Source organism: Daphnia pulex, chromosome 2 (assembly GCF_021134715.1).
Source record: "Daphnia pulex isolate KAP4 chromosome 2, ASM2113471v1".
Lineage (NCBI taxonomy): Eukaryota > Metazoa > Arthropoda > Branchiopoda > Diplostraca > Daphniidae > Daphnia > Daphnia pulex.
In genome coordinates this window covers 6,139,673-6,161,128 of record NC_060018.1, presented here as the reverse complement: position 1 = coordinate 6,161,128, position 21,456 = coordinate 6,139,673, and the positions used below count along the sequence as shown (strand labels likewise).

The 21,456-nt window shown below is 38.1% G+C and overlaps 5 protein-coding genes and 1 long non-coding RNA gene across 22 annotated transcripts in view; 3 read left to right on the top strand and 3 right to left on the bottom strand.

Moving 5' to 3' along the window:
* Nucleotides 1–929: 929 nt before the first annotated feature.
* On the top strand, nt 930–2,961 carry LOC124210018. Its single transcript, XM_046608287.1, has 5 exons — nt 930–1,192; nt 1,311–1,631; nt 1,709–2,516; nt 2,576–2,654; nt 2,747–2,961. The coding sequence occupies exons 1-5, from the start codon at nt 1,134–1,136 to the stop codon at nt 2,806–2,808; spliced, it is 1,329 nt and encodes a 442-aa protein (XP_046464243.1). The 5' UTR covers nt 930–1,133; the 3' UTR covers nt 2,809–2,961.
* Nucleotides 2,962–3,136: 175 nt separating this feature from the next.
* On the bottom strand, nt 3,137–4,009 carry LOC124210042 (DET1- and DDB1-associated protein 1-like). Its single transcript, XM_046608336.1, has 4 exons — nt 3,852–4,009; nt 3,653–3,794; nt 3,527–3,588; nt 3,137–3,469 (listed from the first exon to the last, which is right to left on the bottom strand). Exons 1-4 carry the CDS (start codon nt 3,852–3,854, stop codon nt 3,389–3,391), a joined length of 288 nt encoding a protein of 95 aa, XP_046464292.1. The 5' UTR covers nt 3,855–4,009; the 3' UTR covers nt 3,137–3,388.
* Nucleotides 4,010–4,041: 32 nt separating this feature from the next.
* Nucleotides 4,042–7,697, top strand: LOC124210024 (radical S-adenosyl methionine domain-containing protein 1, mitochondrial-like). Of its 4 annotated transcripts, XM_046608300.1 has the most exons (7): nt 4,042–5,034; nt 5,102–5,347; nt 5,415–5,806; nt 5,893–6,565; nt 6,634–6,938; nt 7,013–7,221; nt 7,298–7,697. In XM_046608300.1, the coding sequence occupies exons 1-4, from the start codon at nt 4,594–4,596 to the stop codon at nt 6,101–6,103; spliced, it is 1,290 nt and encodes a 429-aa protein (XP_046464256.1). In that variant the 5' UTR covers nt 4,042–4,593; the 3' UTR covers nt 6,104–6,565; nt 6,634–6,938; nt 7,013–7,221; nt 7,298–7,697. The 4 variants fall into 4 exon arrangements, with proteins under 4 accessions (XP_046464256.1, XP_046464278.1, XP_046464271.1 ...); XM_046608315.1 differs by lacking the exons at nt 5,893–6,565; nt 6,634–6,938; nt 7,013–7,221; nt 7,298–7,697 and having other exon boundaries at nt 4,066–5,034; nt 5,102–5,234; nt 5,326–5,347; nt 5,415–5,509; nt 5,589–5,727; XM_046608322.1 differs by lacking the exons at nt 5,893–6,565; nt 6,634–6,938; nt 7,013–7,221; nt 7,298–7,697 and having other exon boundaries at nt 4,065–5,034; nt 5,102–5,234; nt 5,326–5,347; nt 5,415–5,533.
* LOC124188966 (ankyrin repeat domain-containing protein 40-like) lies at nt 6,441–7,408 on the top strand. The gene is made up of 4 exons (XM_046581904.1): nt 6,441–6,565; nt 6,634–6,938; nt 7,013–7,221; nt 7,298–7,408. Exons 1-4 carry the CDS (start codon nt 6,441–6,443, stop codon nt 7,406–7,408), a joined length of 750 nt encoding a protein of 249 aa, XP_046437860.1.
* Nucleotides 7,698–12,212: 4,515 nt separating the features above from the next.
* Nucleotides 12,213–14,792, bottom strand: LOC124209937. 6 transcript variants are annotated; one of them, XR_006881108.1, is made up of 10 exons: nt 14,689–14,792; nt 14,501–14,597; nt 14,323–14,444; nt 14,112–14,262; nt 13,922–14,046; nt 13,551–13,809; nt 13,357–13,488; nt 13,089–13,296; nt 12,419–12,693; nt 12,213–12,351 (listed from the first exon to the last, which is right to left on the bottom strand). It is a non-coding gene; the product is annotated as an uncharacterized LOC124209937 (long non-coding RNA). The 6 variants fall into 6 exon arrangements; XR_006881112.1 differs by having other exon boundaries at nt 14,401–14,444; XR_006881107.1 differs by having other exon boundaries at nt 14,112–14,444.
* A 167-nt stretch (nt 14,793–14,959) lies between these two features.
* The window catches only part of LOC124188629 (potassium voltage-gated channel subfamily H member 6-like), a 93,869-nt gene continuing 87,372 nt past the window's right edge, over nt 14,960–21,456 (bottom strand). For 6 of the 9 annotated variants that reach the window (XM_046581399.1, XM_046581401.1, XM_046581403.1 and 3 more), the window contains 13 exons: nt 19,805–20,048; nt 19,532–19,713; nt 19,236–19,393; nt 19,048–19,168; nt 18,847–18,967; nt 18,605–18,765; nt 18,256–18,404; nt 18,044–18,186; nt 17,776–17,969; nt 17,287–17,708; nt 16,892–17,197; nt 16,714–16,823; nt 14,960–16,654 (listed from right to left, as the gene is read on the bottom strand). In XM_046581399.1, coding sequence (XP_046437355.1) covers nt 16,413–16,654; nt 16,714–16,823; nt 16,892–17,197; nt 17,287–17,708; nt 17,776–17,969; nt 18,044–18,186; nt 18,256–18,404; nt 18,605–18,765; nt 18,847–18,967; nt 19,048–19,168; nt 19,236–19,393; nt 19,532–19,713; nt 19,805–20,048 — 2,553 coding nt within the window. In that variant the 3' untranslated portion in view covers nt 14,960–16,412. The remainder of the gene's footprint in view (nt 16,655–16,713; nt 16,824–16,891; nt 17,198–17,286; nt 17,709–17,775; nt 17,970–18,043; nt 18,187–18,255; nt 18,405–18,604; nt 18,766–18,846; nt 18,968–19,047; nt 19,169–19,235; nt 19,394–19,531; nt 19,714–19,804; nt 20,049–21,456) is intronic. The other 3 variants (XM_046581400.1, XM_046581404.1, XM_046581406.1) reach the window with 1 other exon arrangement.

The following is a 21,456-nucleotide window of genomic DNA, read 5'->3' as shown; positions in this document are numbered from 1 at the left end:
AAGCTGCCAATTTGAGGCGAAAAAAAGACATTTTATTTACGATGATGTTGTTCTTTGTAAACCGACAATCGATTTTCAAGGGAAGTTGTGTTGATGTGGCTTTGGCAACGATTCATATTATAATACGTTTAGGCCTCGTTCTTTGGATTTTAAAAATGAATCTGCAAAAATGCTGTATATTTCGGACAAGTTTTACATCTTCCCAACAAGTCATCACATAGGAAGGGCTAGCCGAGCAGAAAATTGTAAAGTAGAAATAAAATGAAATCCTAAGATAAGAACGAAATAAAAAGTCTTCAATAAAACGAAAACAGATAACGCTATTGATCTTCATGAGATATTAGGTCCCTGTGTTCAAGCTAGTATGTACAATAAAGAATGTATACACCCACCATACATAATCCCGTACTCTATCGACCCGTAAGATCTTCTGTTAGTTTGAACCGGACTCGTGAGAACTAACAACACTTCTTTGTACATGCATCGGTTGAAAGGTTGAAATAAAGTGTTTCTAAGAAATGGTTTGTTGAAAGTTAATGTTTCTGTTTTCTCGCCAGTTCGAATTTATACTAAATTGGTGTGATAGATTTTGCTTTTGCCAACTCTGACTGGCCGTTCGCCGTTGAATATAAATATAAAATGTAAACACAGAAATATTATTTTTGAACAAACTGGCAACTGCAATTTTTTTGTTTTTCCGCTGACGGATTTAATTTGCTTACAATTTTATGGAGATTTAGTATTGAAGTAAAACTTGTATGGTTCCAATTAAACGCCTCGGTTTGAAATGGTAACCCGCGTAGCCGCACCTCCAACAGTTGTACAATATTGAGGATGATGATGTTATAAAAAAAAAAAAGTCTGTTCTTCTAAAAGTGTCTAAAACAACTGAAAAGTTCAATTCACAAAAATAAAATTCGTCGATTTTTATTTTTCAAAAAATTAAAAATTTACATTTTGGATTTTTGTGTGGCAACAAAGCATATGTTGTGAAGTAAAGTTACAAATTTCTCACTGAAATATCGCCCCTTATGCTTTATTTAATCACAGATAATTACTATTTGTCTCATTCATTTCCAAAATATCATTACCGCACTCCATAAAAAAAAGAAATTAATAGTTTACACTACATAATGAGTCTTCGATGTATATTTGTAGTGTCGATTGTGGAATCAAAACTTCTTTTTTACAAGTTTGTTATAATTTTTTCCAATAGTAGGCCTATGATTGCAAATGATTAAAATTACACTTCCCTCTTAAACTATTTTATGTTTACAAAAATCTATAATAACTTCTGTTGTTTGTATTAGAATATTTCCTACTGTTGAGAAACGTTGGCACAAGGAACACCCAAACTTTTCCAGTCATAACCTACCAAATGGCCAAGAATTGCTTGATCCTTTATTGAATGAACTTGGAATCCTAAACCCTACTACATTTCAGTTTACAAGGGATTCTTGCCAAAAAAACTTACAAGCACCTCTTTTTTGGGTTCCATATGATTCCAACTCTCAACTTTTTTGGCCTGTGGTGGTTGTTGAGTGCCAACATAATCGATTACTGTGTGGTGTTCCATACCTAGACCAACAACTGCATCCATTTGCAAATCAACAGTCTATGTCTGTTGGAAGGTATTGTAATATTTTATTTGTATTTCAGCAGTTGGTTATAGTTTTACATGGTAATCCTCCTTTTTTCTTCATTTCAGATCATGTGATGTGGTCATAGTTTTAGAACTGCTTTCCAAGCTTGTGCATGTTGTTCAGCTTCCTCTCGTCAAGATGAGTGATCAGTTGAATAGAACAATCCAGCAATGGCTACCATTTGGGAGAGCCAGTGGACAACAACAGTTAGAGCTACTCAATAAGTCAGCAACCACCCAAAAAAGCTGGTTGAGATCAAAGCCAAAGATTGAAGTTCAAGTGAAAGAAGAAGTACGGATGGTCGCGTCGAATCTTTCAGTCAGAGCAGAAGTTTATGGAACGATCTACTTTATAATTGAACAAGAGGTGGATTGTTGTCATAGCATTAGGCTGGAATTGGGTTTTAGTAAGTTACCTGGTATACCATCAGCACTCTTTCATTCAAGTGCTCTTGTCCATTGGGAGAAAAATAATTGCACCATAAACATTCAGCAACTTCTGGAAAAAACATTTCCCCTTTGTTATTACAACTTCTCCTTGGAAGTCCCACCTATTCAACCAATTTTAAAAATTAGAATGGGGGAACTCGGCAAGGTCTCTATTTTCGTTCAATTGCACATCAGTGCTACCATGAGGAATACGCTGAATCGCTTGGAAATTCGTTTATCTATGCCATCCGGAAATCGTATTGCGCGCATTTTGACAGTCATCAGTCCTGGTTTAGTTTCAGTCATTAAAGACGGCTCCCAGCTTCTGTGGAATTTAACTCCAATGGTATCTTCATCGAATGCAAAATTGAAAGAGGACTTGACGTTAAACGTAGACGTCGTGATGGAGAGACTGGATGCATCTCTTGCCAATACTCAAGCCATTGTGAGGACTATTTTCCTAGATTTTAATTATATTGGCTGTTAATTTTAAATATTTTACAGATTGCTTTTACCTCTACCAGTTCTGTGTCTGGAGCATATTTGTCCTTGCTGCAACCCACAGAATTTAAATTGGTGACAAGTAAGTCTTGACCATGTTTGTTATTGAATTGACTTCCAAGTTATTTTAACGATACGAAAGTAGAATAATTGAAATTGTCTGTTTTATTTTAGACTCAGAGCTTAAGAGCTCTTCCTATCGTGTATGGAATCAAGAGGCCACAGAATTTGTCTAATATTTTCAAGTAAGCTCGTATACCTATAAACTTATATTTATCGGATGGTTTACGCGTTCTAACATCAAGCTCATTCTGATTTCTCTGTGGTTTCAAGTTTGTTAACCAAATTTTTATCTAGAAAAAGTTTGAATACAGTGTGGGTAAAATGTCTTACAGACTAATCATGTAATTAAGATTTTACAAATTTTGTGATTGATCAATTGAAAATAACAGATACATGGAGTTGAAAGGAGATCCATTCATTCAGTTTGACCTGTCTTTCATTTTGCTGAAGATCTTGTTTAGATTAGGGCTGAGTATTAATATCTAGAACTAGGGGACAGAATTAAAAAAGTGATACAGTAATTTATTACAATTATGACCACAGAGCAAAACATTCAGAAGATATGCTTTACTTTAATAAGTTGATTGATGATTGTTAAATTGATGTTAAACAATCAACATTGAGAACAAAACAAATATGGATCATTAATTTTGTGGTGTCCAACCTTATCCTTTCCAATCTTATATCCAATCATGGATTCCAAAGTGAAATTAATATATATGCAACATAATATATGAGCAAGCAAAACTTTGCTTAAACACTTGTGTCCAGACGAGGCCTCTTCTTAGCTGAACCTCCTTCCTCCACTTCATTGGCACTGTCACGCTTCTTGTTCTAACAAAGAGTGTTATTAGATACTTAAAGACAAATCAAGAATGAATATTGACATACTTTTCTTTCCCACTGTTGATGAAGGTATCGCAACAAAATGTTTGTCTTCTCAGTTACAATTACTAAATTGGAAAAACAAATAGTTATACCACACAAAATAAGTATAATATAGAGAAAATTGCATACTCTGTTCTGAAGGATATTCTTTAGTTGGGAGGTAAACAGATGGCCGTTTGACAGAAACCTTTGACGATGCATCGCTATGGAACCTTGTGAAGTTATTCTCATTGTATGATGGAAGACCTTTAAGAAACTCTGCAGTCGCCGTCTACCATGAAAAACCAAATTATTGATGCACTCTTTGAACAGACTTATACCACCTCACCATTTTCGCAATGACAGAACGCTATTGTTTGGCTATATTTCAAAAGGAACCAACGTTTGGATGAATTCAATCGACATTCATTACACAGGAAACAGAAAAAGAATGTCTGAAACTCTACCTTCCTGGTTCTTGTTGAGCGTTGCCAAATCTCTAATTCATAACCAATTAAACACCACGCCTCATGCAGTCTGCTAGAGTTGCGTCACTTGCGTGCAGCCTGTTGCATTGCGTTAATGCGTTGCTTGCACGGTCCTTGCTATCTGTGTAAGCATTTGATTCGAAATAAGGTTTTGCATTACAAATTTGTATTTTTTTTTATATTTAACAATGTAAAAAAAAAAACCCGAGATGTTTTAAAAGCATGCCAATTCATTCCTAAATTCGAAGACTGCGGCCGTGCGCCCGTGCCGTCCCCGTCCGTGCACCGTGCCCGTGCGTCCTCCAAACCGCTCCAAACTGCGAAGCAAAAATGGGTTGGAAATTTTTTTCGTAATTGAAATCTGATAACTTTACTTAAAATAAATTAAAGTTGCTGTTATAAAATACTAAATAAAATATTGAATAATATTGCACATCTACTTGGCAACTAACAACGAAATGAAAATTGAAAACAAACAGACTTCTGCAGTTCTGCTTAACCGTGAAGTGGCTTAACAGTTAACACTCTTGATCTTGAATTACAACGAACAAAAGAAGCATTGAATTTTGTAACTTACTTAAAACATCGTGACTTTTTATAGCGATGAGGTTTTCGTCTACATTTTTTTCACGATGTAGCACTGACATGTTGGAGAATTTAAAAACAGAAGCCACAATGTATTTCCACTGGCCTTTTTGTAAGAACATCTGCACTTTTTGCAGTTTCAACAAATATAAGAAAGTGGAAAATAGTTTTGGTAAAATTATTGATGAAAGAATGGAAAAATGTCTTATTAAAGAGACTGAAACAATATTTGGGTTTACTGGAATTAAGAAAATTAATTCAATCTATTTTGGTGGTGGAACACCTAGTTTAGCTCCCACAACTACTATATCTAGAATAATAAATTGTGTTAAGCAATTGACAAATGTTGACGAACAAGCTGAAATAACAATAGAGTGCAATCCATCATCTTTGAGTATGACACAGACACTTGAAGAATATTTCAAATTTGGTATCAATCGTGTGTCTGTTGGTGTACAGGTGATTTCATAGTATATTTGCAATAAAATGTATTAGTAGTAACTTTGTTCTTATTGAATATCCACAGAGTCTAGATGATGGAACATTGAAAGTTTTGGGACGTGATCATTCTGCAAATGACAGTGTGATGCTGCTAAAAAGTGCCCTTGATGTATTTGGATCAGATGCTGTGTCAGTTGATCTTCTCTTTAGGAAACCAGGTGATACCATTCAATCATGGAAGAATGAACTTAATGAGATACTTAGCTATAAACCACATCATATTTCCTTGTATGAATTGACTCCTGAAAGGGGGACACCTTTGTTTAGACAGGTAAGTAACCAAATGAATTATCTTTTAACCAACCAAAGCTATATAAACTTATTCGGGTATTTTTCAGCTCCAATCAGGAACAGTGGTGCTACCAAATGAAGATGATGCAGCCTCTATGTATATACTTGCTTTAGAACTGTTGAAAGAATATGGCTTTGAACGGTATGAGATCAGTAACTTCGCAAGGGCAGGTTCATGTGCCCAATCGTCTCACAATATGTCATATTGGAATGGAACGCAGTACGTTGGAATCGGCCCTGGTGCACATTCGAGATTTTTCCCTCTAGGAGCAAATTCGCGAGAATCTCGTGTTCAGGCGTTAGATCCCAAGTCGTGGCAAGATTTAGTGGAAAGAAATGGTCATGCCACACGATTGTGTAGACAACAAAGCCAAATAGATGTCTTGTCTGAATTAGTAGCCACATCACTTAGAACCACTAAAGGAATACAACAAAAGAGGTAAAAGCTTTATGTAAGCTGATGTAATTCATATTAAACTTATTTAGGTTTCCACTAAAATACTGATTGATGTTTGATATAATAAGGTGGCTTATATTTCAACCAGAATATTCCCTGGTTGATGTTTTTGAACAAGCCCCATCGATTCAAATATTATTTCTTAGTGGGAACCTTCAGTGGAGCGTCGATGGCAGTTTACAAGCAACGGAAAAAGGCCTCAATGTTGTTGACTCCATTTTACCGAATATCTTAACAGTATTAAATGAATTTTATGAAAAAAATAAATTAAAAGTTTAGCCTTCCTTTTGAGAATAGTTACTGGTTCTTCGTCATGCACTATCACTGTAAACTACGTAACATTGTATATTGTAAGTATTTCGTTCTAGCGTTATGGTATTTGTGGAGTCATTGAATTTCCCGCAAAAAATATAAACAAAATTCCAAGTAACTCGCCAACTCACCTCCAGATGGATATTGTTAGTGTTAGTGTTGTGTGGCCAGTGTTATAGTGTTAGCAGTGGTGTAGCCGTGGCAAACAACTGCAACATCACATTCGTCTGCAAAAATTGTGTGTAGCAACAGATGAAATGAAGTGAACGCTTTTTCTTATTTGTTTTAAAATAAATTTTGAAGCATGGAATCAGCAAAACTGGATGAAGAAAAGTTAAGAGAGGCTGCGTGCTACGGTGATCTGGAAGCTATCAAAACGTTACTCAAAAAAGGTGTAAACATAAATTCCCAACATAGCATCAACGGCTGGTAAGTTGATTGAATTGAATTTTGAAGGAAGACTCATAGACTTATGAAAATTTGAATGGGATGGTTAGGACTGCACTTCATTGGGCTGCCAAGAGAAATCAACTTGATGTTGCCCATTGCTTACTAACAAATGGAGCGGATAAGACTATGGAGAGTTTTGCTAAGGAAACTCCTGCCGATTTGTCTACCAGTCCAGCTGTTTTGAATCTCCTTGGTTCACCTATGACTAAAGAAAAGCCAGAAGAGTCTGATAAGAATGAGATAACTCCTCATTACTTAGCACATTTAAACTCTGGATACAAAGTTGATCTTCAGGAACACTCAAGAATATCCATGCCACTTCCTCATGGAAGAGATGTGGTCCATAAAAAAGGTAAACAAAATAATTGGATACAAATTGTAATACTTTTGATTGCCACAAATTTATTACTATCTTTTTCTTAACAGAGTTGGTATTTAAGCTTCGAATTGCTTACTCTACTGACATAGATTTCATTGAAGTTGAAATTGACAGATCCGAATTGAATTACCAGCAGTTCTTAGCTGTCTGTTGTTCAGAACTTGGTCTAAACTCAAAATATGTTGAGAGGCTTCGCAAATTACCCAATACCAGACTGAGGAAAGATAGAGATATACAAAGGTTACAAGATTTCCAGGTAATAAAAACTTCTCTTTACTACAAATAATCTGTGTAAAGAACAAAAATTCCGGAATCCAAAAATTACTTTGTAGGAAATAGAAGTGGTTCTTGTTGGGAGTAAACCTAAGATGGCCATTGAGTCAGATTCTCCGAATATTGTTGGACCAGCTTTGAAGAATCAAAATCAAACTATTCTTTATTAGCAGCAACATTACAATCTTAATATGAGAATTCATTCGCCAAGTTTTAATTCCAATAATATTTCGTTATTATTTTCCGTTAGCAGATTATTTATTTGCTTGTTCCATTTCTATTTTTCCAAGTTTCATACGTTTGATTCTTTCATATTTTACAGTTCTCATGTTAAATTTTTTAAATCATAAAAATATTCAGAATCTCGGTCTAAAATCCTTTTGAGCCTAATTGCAAAGATGTTTGGCCAATTATGTACTCTATTTGCAAGTTGCAAATAACTTATTTGGATGTCCGTCATTGAGGCCCATCATTCGTCTTCGGTTTTTTAAGGGTCTAAATAACTTGAAACTTAAATTTGTTTTCAATTCTGCTATCCCATCCTTTGGAAAGTGTCCCTCTCGCCAACTATCCTCGTCTCCGCAGTCAGCAAGTTTACCGAACATTATTTTTAAAGAAACTCGGTAAGATCCGTGCAGTTCTTCCTGTTCCAGCACTCCCCTCGAATAACTTTGGTAATAACCCTTCCTTTTTTATGAATGTTTATTATTAGATAAATTTAGTCAATTTATATTTTACCTTTCGCTTATTTATTTCAGTCTATTTCTAACCTGAGAATGAGCATTTTATAGTTTCCATTGCCATCAGACATATTTTTAACTAGATATTTAGATTATCTTTTTTTACACATTCAATTAAATATAGCAGAAAATCGTCAGTACTAGAGAATTAGGAAACTTTGGTAATGTGTAAAATTAGGTCCTACTACATAAAATTTTCATATTTTTTAATCCTATATAATATCTTTACTACATTACTAGTTTAGACCGAGGTTTAGACCATTCTACAGGGGAAATTTCTGCGCAAAACACAAAAGCATTAAAATTTTAAATGATCGGGACTGAATAACAACATTCATAGCCATTCAGGTCCGATTTTTGTGACGTTCAGGCCCGGAGATCTTCGCAGAAAAATTAAAATGTTTTAATTACCCAAAAGGTTTATGTTTTTTCTTTCTGAGTTCCCGAAGTTATTGCCTATTCCGTGTGAGTCACTGTTGGGTTTAAGGTTGCTTGATTCCGCACTCGATGGTTTGACTGTAGAAAGTAAGCGGGGAAAATAGGTCGAATTGACAGGATAAAGTACGGTAAACGAAAATAATGCTTCTTGTTTGGAAATATGATTAGTTTAGAGTCTCTACAATGTGAGACGTGGTGAGACACTGAGAGTCTCCGGGCCTCTCCGAGCCAGAGCCCAGACGGAGGTTTTCAACGACTGCTGGAGTTAATTGGCGACATGTTTTATTATATTGATTATTTGTAAATAGTAGTTAACTGGTAAGTTTAAATTAAATGCATTACACGGCATGTAGATTCCGAAAAGATCGCAACCTGGTCTCTGATGGCGCACCAGAACGTTTTTTACCACACTGTCCTTTATTTGGTTACATTTGTGATTTTTCACCAGCCCGGTCGAATTTTATAGCCGCGTGACGATAAAGAAAGTCTAAAACCCAAATAACTTACTTTTATTTTTTTTCTTGCTTTCTGATTCTTCTTTCTGCATAAAAATTCTACATGAAAAGACAGTCTACCGAAACCGGTGCATCAATAAAGGTAATAAGAAGGTGTGCTGCTGGCATTCGACCGTTCGACGAAAATGAACAGCGACCGACAGACAGTACCTAGTACAGTAGTACTCAAGACATACGCCTTCTTTTCGAGAACGGGAGCGTTTACGGGGTACTTTTTTCCCTGATGTAGTTCGTCATTAAAAAGGTAATTCCTGCTAGTATTCTTTAAGGTTTTGAAATGTAAATTTTTTGTGTGGTAAATTTTGCGGTCGTCGCTGATTTTATTCAGAAAATAGTAAGTTTTATTTTTTGTCTGGACCCCCCATACCCCCAATCTCATCAGATTTATTTGTATGTGATGTGTTCATGTGTATCTAATTATTCATTTCTCGTGTCGTGATGTTAAGCTTCGGAAACAGAGTTCGGAAAGGGAAAGCAATCCATCCGTTCCGTACAGCAAACGTGGTAATCGTGAGGGAATCTTTTGGTAGGACGGTAGGTGGCTAAAATGGTTTGTCCCCCAGCCACCAGGTGACGCGAGTGTTTTCGTGAGGAGGACGAAATAAATATTTGTTTGTTTCCGAAACGCTGAATGAAAGTTGTGAACGCTGAGTGAAAATCCATTACGGAATTGCGGTGTCGATCTACATTTTCAGCCATGAAATGGTAAGGCTAGTTTTTATTAATGAAATTTAATTAATATTAGACGTTCATATCTGAATTTACAGGCAATCTGGCATATAATTTCACTTGGCCAAATAATGTGACGACGTGGGTCGAATCCATTTTGCCGAAATGTCGGCCATTGTTACTGTACCTATACGTCTCATCTCGTGCTGAAACACTTCAGAGCTAGTAAAGTAATTTTGTTGATCAATTTCCATGCAGTAATGCAATAGGTTTAATTTGTTGATGTTCAGGTCAAAGACGGAGATCCCTTTGCTCAACTGTTGCAGAAATCGAGAACACACCAAAGTCTGTGCTTCATGGCTGTTGTATCATTAATGTGGTTTTGTTGCAGCCAGCTGGTGAAAGATGTGATCGAGTTAAGTTAAGATGCAGCTGCTGCATGCAGTTTATCAAACTGTTGTTATCCCTATTGTCACAACAGGAAGACTTCTTGAATTGGTAATTTGATTGATGTTATTGGATGTAACTTGGGAAGTCATGTTTTTTTTTTTTAAATTTGTATTCAATTGACAAGTTTCAGATTAGATTAAATTGTAGAAAATTAGGGGTAATATTTCTTCCTTCCAAATAGTTGTTTCCGTTCAAAGATAGCCACATTGTTAATCAGCTTCCACTGAGTTTTTTTTTATCTACCAATCCAACTAGAACAAAAATTCCCACTCAGTATTACCAAGTTTTTATAACATATTGGAAGTAGATGTACAGAATTCTTTCCTGGTTTCTTTTTCAATTGAATTTTATTATTAATATTAAATTAAGTACATTTTATTATGGATACCATTTTTTCACATTTCAAAATGTTATTGGTTCATTAATGTTCTTTTGCTTTGTAGGAGTTCATGGTCAGTTTCATGTTTGAGCTGTTTATGGTGTTCAACGAAAAGATTGAAAATCATTTACCCATCACAATCACAACTAGTGATTACCTCAATTCTTTCCCCTCATTGAGTGATGCCCGAGCCAGAATTGTAACACTCCAGGTCTGAAAAGAAGAAAACAAAACCACATTTGATTTCCTGTCATAAGTAACTCTTTCCTCCCCTCATGTAGGTGAAATTGAGCTCTTTGAAATTGGACAACCATGCCAAGGATAAATTCCTCTTTTTCCTGTACCGGCTGTACGTTTTGTAAGAAATACTTCAGAACTATTCAGGTAAATATGTTCAACTTTCTAACTGTGAGACTACAGACTTAGTTAGTCGGTGACTATCTCTTAACTTATTCGTTGTAGAATTTTCAGTTGTCTACCTTGTAAATGCTTGCTAGCTGTAGGTTCTTTTGCAACTTTTATTCTGAAGGATTGTGTTTGCATAGTTTACTTTTAACTTATGTCATTTTTGTTTTTGATATTTAAGACATTGTTTCCTTGATAGTTGATAGTAATTGAGTTTTTTTTTTATAAATAGGATCATCAGTCTGGTAAAAGTATGAGCTTCTTTGTTGCTGCCCAACGTACACATGGATTTGATGCAGCCAGCTGAGGGCTTTAACTCTTGTAAATAGCGTAAAGTGACATTTATTCATCTAGATTAATTCATTCATTTTGGTTATAGGTTTAGTGTTTTATGTTCGCGTAGTTGCTGTCCGATGTGGCACGTTGTTGAAGCCTATGCTGGTGAAAGATCTTTCTACATCAAGTTCAATTGGCCGTTCCTTGGTGCTGATGTTGTGTTACCGAAGTTGCATCATATTTTGTTAAATTGTCATCGTGACTTGCAGTTTACCGTTTATAAGTTCAGAAGCAACAAAAACAAATATGGGATGTTCATGTCAAACAAATATTAAACATGTTTTTGGGGTTGGGAAAGGAAAGTGGTGGATGTTGGAGGGGGGATGGATGATATTTCAAGTTTGGATAAAAATTCAGTTAATCTATAACCCTACAAACGTATCCCTACCAATTAATCTCCAAACCCCACAAACATATACCTTCCAATCCTTCAAACCCCGAAAACATACACCAACCAACCCTTAACCCTATAAACCAATGTTAAACCTTGACCATGTAATACTTATATAAATAAAAAAAATACGCTATATGAGCACGTTTTATTTTATTTTTAAAATGTTCAAAAAATTCAATAAACAGAGTGTCCGGTTCAAGACGATTTTCTTCTGCACGAGTTTAAAACGCAACCCGCCACCACCGCTGCGGCAATGAGACAAATAGCGATGGATTAGTTTTGCGGAAATCTGCATCGTCTTTGTAACTTGACTGACGGAGATTTCTACAAAAAATAAACCATGGCTATTTGTTTCATTAGGTAGTGGATGCATTGTTTTAACTCGCACATGCTGTTATAGGTTTTGTCTACGGCCCCCAGAGATAGTATCTGGACCGAGAAGAAGAGAGAAGTACGAGGCAAGTTTTTCCGGGGAGATGTAGTCATACTAGGCTTCCGGGTTAGACTCATGACCCTCCAAAAGTTTTCATCGGATCATGCGCCTTCCAAGTCCCCGTTCGACCAGAGCCCTCCCCTCCTCCTGGTTTCACAGCGGGTGAGTGACCACCGGCGGGCGTTGGTTAGTGGTTATGTTAGGGAAACGGGGCCACTGAAGAAGGGAGCCCAGATATGCACTTGTAATTTTTTCTACATCTACATAATTTATATTGACGCGTCTTGAATTTCAGCAACCTCTCCTCAGTTTTACCAATGGATCAAGTCTATGGAACGGCAGAAAACGATGAAACTGAAAAACGAATAAAGATTTTATTTTTAATTAAAAGTCAACAACTGAACGAAACATCAAGCATTACCTCAACGCCGGTACCAAGAGACGTCATATCGAAAAATGCAGTCGATAAAACAAGACCGACAGCCATCAGGCAACATTGACTATTTTACCCAACTTTTCAACACGGCATATACTGCATGGACACCAACATAGGCAAATGACACATTTAAGTGTGATGTTGAAGTTGAACTGCAAGTCTGCTTCAGAGCATCTCTCAACTGGATAGGGACTTCAAAACCACTGTACACCAAACAGCAACACCATAAACAGCTCAAACATGAAACTGACCATGAACTCCTACAAAGCAAAAGAACATTAATGAACCAATAACATTTTGAAATGTGAAAAAATGGTATCCATAATAAAATGTACTTAATTTAATATTAATAATAAAATTCAATTGAAAAAGAAACCAGGAAAGAATTCTGTACATCTACTTCCAATATGTTATAAAAACTTGGTAATACTGAGTGGGAATTTTTGTTCTAGTTGGATTGGTAGATAAAAAAAAACTCAGTGGAAGCTGATTAACAATGTGGCTATCTTTGAACGGAAACAACTATTTGGAAGGAAGAAATATTACCCCTAATTTTCTACAATTTAATCTAATCTGAAACTTGTCAATTGAATACAAATTAAAAAAAAAAAAACATGACTTCCCAAGTTACATCCAATAACATCAATCAAATTACCAATTCAAGAAGTCTTCCTGTTGTGACAATAGGGATAACAACAGTTTGATAAACTGCATGCAGCAGCTGCATCTTAACTTAACTCGATCACATCTTTCACCAGCTGGCTGCAACAAAACCACATTAATGATACAACAGCCATGAAGCACAGACTTTGGTGTGTTCTCGATTTCTGCAACAGTTGAGCAAAGGGATCTCCGTCTTTGACCTGAACATCAACAAATTAAACCTATTGCATTACTGCATGGAAATTGATCAACAAAATTACTTTACTAGCTCTGAAGTGTTTCAGCACGAGATGAGACGTATAGGTACAGTAACAATGGCCGACATTTCGGCAAAATGGATTCGACCCACGTCGTCACATTATTTGGCCAAGTGAAATTATATGCCAGATTGCCTGTAAATTCAGATATGAACGTCTAATATTAATTAAATTTCATTAATAAAAACTAGCCTTACCATTTCATGGCTGAAAATGTAGATCGACACCGCAATTCCGTAATGGATTTTCACTCAGCGTTCACAACTTTCATTCAGCGTTTCGGAAACAAACAAATATTTATTTCGTCCTCCTCACGAAAACACTCGCGTCACCTGGTGGCTGGGGGACAAACCATTTTAGCCACCTACCGTCCTACCAAAAGATTCCCTCACGATTACCACGTTTGCTGTACGGAACGGATGGATTGCTTTCCCTTTCCGAACTCTGTTTCCGAAGCTTAACATCACGACACGAGAAATGAATAATTAGATACACATGAACACATCACATACAAATAAATCTGATGAGATTGGGGGTATGGGGGGTCCAGACAAAAAATAAAACTTACTATTTTCTGAAGAAAAGAATAATTTTCCTGCCTGTTGCTGTAACCTGTAAGGCAACAGCAGCAACGGTTATCTGTGTTTGAGTTAGAGTTCCAACTAACTTTGGCATCAAACAGTCAAGTTGAATCTAAAGGAAATATTCCAATAAATATTACTGCAACATTAATGCAATAAACTAAAGTTAATAGCTACCTACTGCTTGAGTAAAAAATTCAGATAAATACCACACTCCACACATGTTGGTATGTGCCCTGCAACTTTTCATGCGACTTCCCCAAAGTTGCTGCAATAAAACTGAAGATTGCCCATGGCCTTGATTATGTTTCCATAGCTTTCTCTATGACTGAAAATAAAGTTTACGGCATCAAATAAAAGTTAAAAATTTTTAAAGGAAGAACAATACTTGTTTGTCAATTCATTATTTGTAGAAAACATGTTCAGAAAAAAACAACAAGTGTCCACACTGGGGTTAGTGACTTACCAATAACATCAACAGAAACTCCAGATAAGTATGATGAATATTAACTAAGAATGTAAAGAGGTATTCACAAAATTTTGACTAAGCTATTATCGGTTTTTACCTGTTTTAACAGCATGAAGCATTCAGCTGAACGATAATTTTATGAAAAAATTGATGGTAGGCTACTTGTCTAGGCTAGTTGCCTTTGGCGTTCCTTCCTACAAGTTAAAATAAGATATATAAAAGTTGATCCAACACAGGAATAAATCAAATCGCAAACAAATTGCACAGAAATAAACTTGAATTTACTTTGAATTCATCGTTAATTTTCATGGGAAAATAGGAAAACAAACGACGACACGTACGTCATCTATTGGACACCTTTGACAATCTAAGTCCGAAACGCAATTTAGTTTTGTGACACGCAACAAAATTTTTCAATGTAAATCAGTCCGAGTTCTGTAAAAAAATTATGAATTCAACCAATGATAAGATGATGTAGTATTAAACATTGTTCAGCGCAACCAAATTATTTCTCTTCAAACTGAAGTCTGTACGATGGAATTAAAAATTCAAAATATTGAACAATCAGAAAATGTATATTTCTGGTCGCCGAATTCGATCGTAATTCATTTAAGAATAAAGAGAAAAAGATGGGCATGATTAAACAGGAAGGTATGAATAGATATCATACAGAACATTCAAAATACAGAATAACAGTCGAAGTTGAGGTAAAAAAAAAAACCATTAGCTCAACATATTTATAAGAATGAAAATGAATCATCAATCATTGAAATGAAATCACTATGATATTCATATGAATCTCTTACGCGACCGCTTTTTGCAGTGACAAACCAGTTCACGGATATCTTCGAAACAACTTAATTCAGTAAGTAAATTTCTTATTCTGGGGCATGTTACGCGGGAATAGTTGCATGGATACGTGTTTGTTTTGTTCGGCCTACATATTATATCACCACGATCTTCTGTGTAGACTCTAATTTTCCGTAATAGTATAGTGTCATGATTGGAAGAGAGTTAAACTGTAAAAGAAGAAATTCGGCGTGAGCCGCGTCCTTTCATCCACTCATTTCATCAGACAAAAGTTTGAAAACTCTTAGTGATCTAGATCGAAAAAAATTTGTAAATTAGTTTAACCCCTCCCCCCCCCCATCTATTTGCAACAGAGAGGCTTTTATCAAGACTTTCAATCGCGCATTGGTAAGTATTTGTCATTACAAAACGAGGTGGTTCACAAAATTTCTTTTAATGAAAGTTATTCGATGCGAAAACAGGTGCTTTCACTGAAAGTTACAAAAAAGGACAAGTTTCAAATCTTGTAGTTTTAGTTTTCCTTCTTTGCAATATAGGCGATATTTTAGGCTATCTCAGGCCAATAGCCAATACAGGCAGGCCAATCTAGGTCAAAGCTGTTAGGCTGCGTGCTCTACCACGTTAGGGCTTATGCGGAATAGTGGCAAAAGGAAAAATCGACAAAAGATCATATGTCTGAAGAAGGGAAATGAGAGCTCGAATGAGAGTTCCAGTTTTAGAGGACTTAGCAACAGAACTCGCAAAAGGAGTGTTCACGTGTTCCGTTGACTCCGACCTTACATTCGATTATTCGCAACTGACAACGTGTGATTGGAGTTACTATATAATATAGCTCAGTGAACGAAAAGCCCAAAGTTGGCATTATTGTGACTATTTGAGACACATTGCGCGTCGACGTTCCGTCCAACCCCGTTCAAGATTTTTTTGTCGATCAGCAGAAATTCGAACTTTCTTCACATCCGCTGGACTCGTCCTGTCATTCTGTACAGCACCCGTCTATATGAGTTATATGGTAGATAAAGACTTGATGTGAGGGAGAAAAAAGATAGTGAAACAAGAGAGGAAGAAATGTGAGGAAATACAAGGAAAGTGAACTGATCGTGCCACTGGAAATGCCAAAGTGAGGCCACCGATGTGAGATGCGGTGAAAAATATCGTTGCTGTAGGGGCAATCGGTGAGGAGTGAGTCTATGCCCCTATCAAACGACACTTGGGAACACGATTTCTTCAGAAGATTCGAGCCGAGCCAGTGGAGCCTGGGCGACAATTTCAACGTCTCCCCAGCAACTGCTACCCCCTCCACTTGGCGATTTCGGACCAGGAACTGCTGAAGAAGAACCTGAAGACGTCGGGCGTGATGTCGACACCGTCGTCGAAGCGCCGGACCACCGGACCACCGAGCTAGGCTCCATGCTGACTGATTCACTCCGGTCAGGTTCAGCTGAGCGTTTCAATCATATTATTTTTGAACTTCCGTTGTTACATCTGTGATGGTAATACCAAATGTCTGAGTGGACGGATCATAAGTGAGTGATCTGGCTTGCGACGGATGCCACTGAGTTCGAAACGCGGTTTTCCGTGTCCGACCCAAATTACTCTCTCCTGCAGGTCTTAAAATGAAAAACAAAAACAGGTTGGTGCTAAATGCATTAACTTTTACTGCTTTTTATTGCTATACTTGCTAGCTGAATCCAGACTTCGTTGAGTGGAAAGACCCTTGGCAGTTTGCGGGGAATCGACACGCGATTCGGCTCGTGATTCTGCCACGGTCGGCAAGCTACAGGAGTTTCGCGTTTCCATAAAATTGATTTTATTGCGTTCAGTGTCCAACGTTTTCGGTTGTTGTGAGCTGACTAGTGGATCAGGAGTGGTTGAACTCCCTTCCGTCGTAATAGGTCCTCCGCGCTGTGGACTCTGCTGTTGAAGAAGGGCCAAGATTTGCCCAATATCCCGCACCATCCGATACTCCAATTGTTCTAGTTGCCTGTTGAACCGACGAATAAAAAGACTCGGTAATAACTAATAAGATTTCAGATGATTCAGATTCAAGTTAAAATAAAATAATGATTGAACCTTGATAAATTATCGATGCGACTATTGATTAAATCCATCGATTGAGGATGGCCATCAGTTGGAGTGTAACCTGAGTTGGATGGCAGCAGAGTGCCAGAGGTTTTTTGTGTCGAACATTCTGCGACATTGCCGGTGCCACCAACATCAGTGGACGGCTGAATTCCCTGTGACACTATAGCGGCCGTTGAGTTGCCGAAATCTGTGCTATTTTTTGCAACAGCTGAGGATTCTTCGCGATCCTCATCATCCTCGTCGTAGTTATCAACATTATCATCTTCTCGTTCGGAGCACCTGTTCCTTTGTGACTTGCGGAATCGTGGGGGTCGAAAAGCGTGCTTCCGGACATCTCCCTCGTGCTCTTGGGATGCCGAACCGGAGAGGCGTTGATGCCTCCGCACTGGATTCAAACCCACCGACTCCTCCTATAGATAAAATAATAAAATCTTAATAAAACCAAATAATAATTTAAGATTGATGATGCCAAGTTACGTCTCTCAAAATGAAGGTGAGCTCCAAATTGGCGGAGAAAGACTCGGCGAATTCCGGATATAGTTCCAGTACATCCAACAAATCGTCGCGACTGATTTTGTGCAGGTCACAATAGGTAAGCGCTCTAATGTTGCAAGACGACTTGCCAATTGTTGGGTAAATGCAAGGATTTTCGCCGAAGATGTCGTCTTTTCCTGTTGCGTAATGCAAATCGATCAATAAACTTGCCGATTTCATAACCTTAAGTTATTTCAATGCCAAAGCCTACCGAGGATGGCCATGACAATGTCATCTTTTAAAATTTCGATGGAGCCACGTGAAATGAAGTGCAACGAACTGAGGACATCGCCGCGGTGGACCAACGTGTCGCCGGGCGGAGCGTGAGTTGTCTTGAATTTCATTGACAATGCTCTGCACAAATAAAGAACCATTATATCAAGACCATTGTGAACAACAACACACTACACGTTCGATAAATACCTGAGGCAGCCGGGCGAAGCACCTTGAAAGGCTGGACAGTCGTTGAGCAAGTGTCGGTTGAGATGGAGGCACATATCGGCTTGAAGTCCTTCAGGAAAGCCCTTGAGGACTAAGTTCAAGTCGATGCCGTTTGTGTACGTCCACGCGTGCTGCAATCACATTTGATCCCATTAGTCGTATGGGCGAGTTGTGGCAGATACCACCCCGCAATGTATCGTTAAACTACATGTGAAAAACTACTGAAATTCTAACGCTACTTTCTCGTTCCAGTGACGATTGGACACTCTTCGGAGAACAATTCTGATGGACGCGAAAAGAAATAAAATAAAATCTGTCAAAGGATTCAAACCTGGAAATATTCTTCGAGCCGTTGACGAAGAGGATTGGGCACTTGGTGAAATCTGATAAACTCCTTGACCCGCAACATCTGAGTGTGGTAGCGAGCCGTGCCGGAGTAAAGCCGCTGGATAATGGCGCTGACGTTTCCAAAGATACTGGCGTACATCAACGCTAAATAGTAAAAGATAAATGAATGAGATGATTCACGTTGCAAGAATTTTGATTAGAAACACGCAGGATAGTGACACTTACATCCAACCAGCATGACGCAGATGGTGAAGATCTTTTCGCAGTCTGTCGTAGGTGAGACGTTACCAAAACCCACCGAAGTCAAACTGCTGAAGGTGAAGTAGAGGGCCGTCACGTAGCGCGACTAATTTATAAAACCACAAATCGATCACCAATTGGCCTTGTTTTACACGATGATTTAATAAGTATCTATTTTATAGTAACCTTGATTCCTGGCCCTCCAGTATTATTGGCGGTATAGAATTGATGCGTGGCATTGGCTAAATGATCCAGCCATCCAATTTTGGCTCGCAAAAGCGGCCGCTCTGCATTTCCGATAGCAAACCTGTTTCATTTTTGGAAAGCAAATGGAATTAAAAAGTCATCTTTGTTTTTCACACATCTCTTCTTACCATATGCAGGCGAGCCAATGAGCGATGAGAGCGAAGGTGGCCATGAGGAGCAACAACACAGCCGCGCCGTATTCGGAATAACGGTCGATCTTCCGGGCTACTCGGACCAGCCGAAGCAACCGGGCTGTTTTCAACAGGCCAATGAGCGTTGTCGTCTGCTTGTACAAGGGAAAAACACATTTCGAGTGTTAATGATGTGTTTGACCGCATTGGAGGCGAGTGCGTTAACCAAATTGTAGGAGCATTGTGCATTTCATTCGTGAGTGAAATGGCATGCTTTTGAAAAGCCGTAATACCTCATCCGTGTCGGAACCAAAGAGCAGTAGATCGAAAGGAATGGCAGCCACAAGGTCGATTAGGAACCAGCCGCGAAAATAGTGGACGGCGATCTTGCCCGGATGAGACACCACCTCGTCGTTGTTGTTGACGAATGTCGTCCGAAAATTGATGAGGATGTCGATGATGAACATGACGTCCACTGTGAATGCAATAACACATTTCGTTCGTCAATCACTCCATCCCAAAAACACATTTGAAAACAAGTAGTATAGGGGTGAAGGAGTTGTTACCCAAGAGGTCGATGATGACGATCGGATCGTCTCCGTACCCCTTGCTCTTCTTGCTGCTAAAATCGTACTCGTTGAGGAGGAAAGCGGCAACATAAGGCGTAAAGATGGCCGTGTAGATAACCAACAATAAGACAATCCAGTCCCAGACGGCTTTGAAGGGTGAGTAATGAAGGATCGTCCATTTGTGGATGCGTGGCGACTGCAACTTGTACTCGGGAAGCACATCGGCGCCCAGCGAAAGAACCTACACTCGACACAACAACGTCCACAAGTTTTACAGAGACAAAAAAGAAGAAATTTTTTAAAAATTCCAATTCATTTCAATGGAACGACGATAGTTTTGTCGGTTTTCAAGAAAATTTTCGTCATCCCACTCAAACATATCGTTTACTCGCAAATGGAAACATTATTAGCTCTGTGGGATGTTGTCGACTCGTATGAAAGAGACACTCGATCGGTTCGTGATTTACCAACTAACCTACATGGGCATCTTTTCGTGAAAGTTTCTCATCGCTATCCTACAGGCTGATTATGAGACTTGCAAGTCTCGGTTCTACCTCTTTCAGCATTCTATCTCGTATATAATATAATACTGTAACTCGAGCCGCATCATTTTCGACGAGTTGGTCATAATCAAAGAAAGAGCCAGCCCCAATTTTCCCGGGTTCTCTCTCGTCTCTTTACTCGGTTCATATTCCCGAGTAGTTGCTTTCCACTTTTCTCCCTTTGCATTGATGTTTTGCTGCATCAAATAGGATCAAAACAAGACGAATATCCTAATTGGAAACATGGATTGCAAGGAGCAGATGAAAATTGAAAAAGGATGATTATGACAATTATGATACGCCATCATTAAATGAAGTCAGCAGATGTTACTTTTGCTATGAAAAACACACGTAACGACAATGATGTGTTGCTTTCCGAGTCTAGACGTGCGTCTCGCACGTGCAAAGGTTTGCCCAATTAGTTTGGGCAAAGAACTATAGAAGCGTGAGAAAGACAACATATCGGATCGACGGTCAGAAACTCATTGCACGCCAACATTTGCCACGGCTCTACAGCAGAACTTTAACAACAACTTTTACAAACTCTTTAATAAAAAAAAATGAAAAATGTTATGGACATCTCCACCCTTATTTTACTATCTCTTTTGCAAAGAGATAGTAAAAAAATCCGTTTCTTCCTTCTCCTTATCACAAGAGTTGATTTCTTGAGAAGGTCCTTCTTCAAAACAAAAAAAAGCTGGAAACTTGAAGACGAGAAAAGAAACGGGGCGGCTCGGATGAGATGCTCGCAAAATAAACACAAGTGGATCCGTTCACACCTTAATACACAAGCGGAGCAGAAATGAAACGAAGGGGAAAAACGGGGACAGTTGCCCAAACTAGAGAACGGGGAGGGATCCTGATGGGAACGACGTCGATGGACAGTGTATATAAACTCCACTATATATACATTCATACACGGAGGAAAGTACCATCAACAAAGGCAAAAGAGAAAAAAAAGAAGCGAAAAAGATTGTAAAGTTCGTCAGCTGCTTGAACGGCGGATTATTTTCAGATTGGGGGACGAAATAAAGTAAGCTTTTTTTCCAGTACTTATAAGCTACGCATTATTTGTAAGGTTTTCGATATTTCTTCGCCCACGTTTCG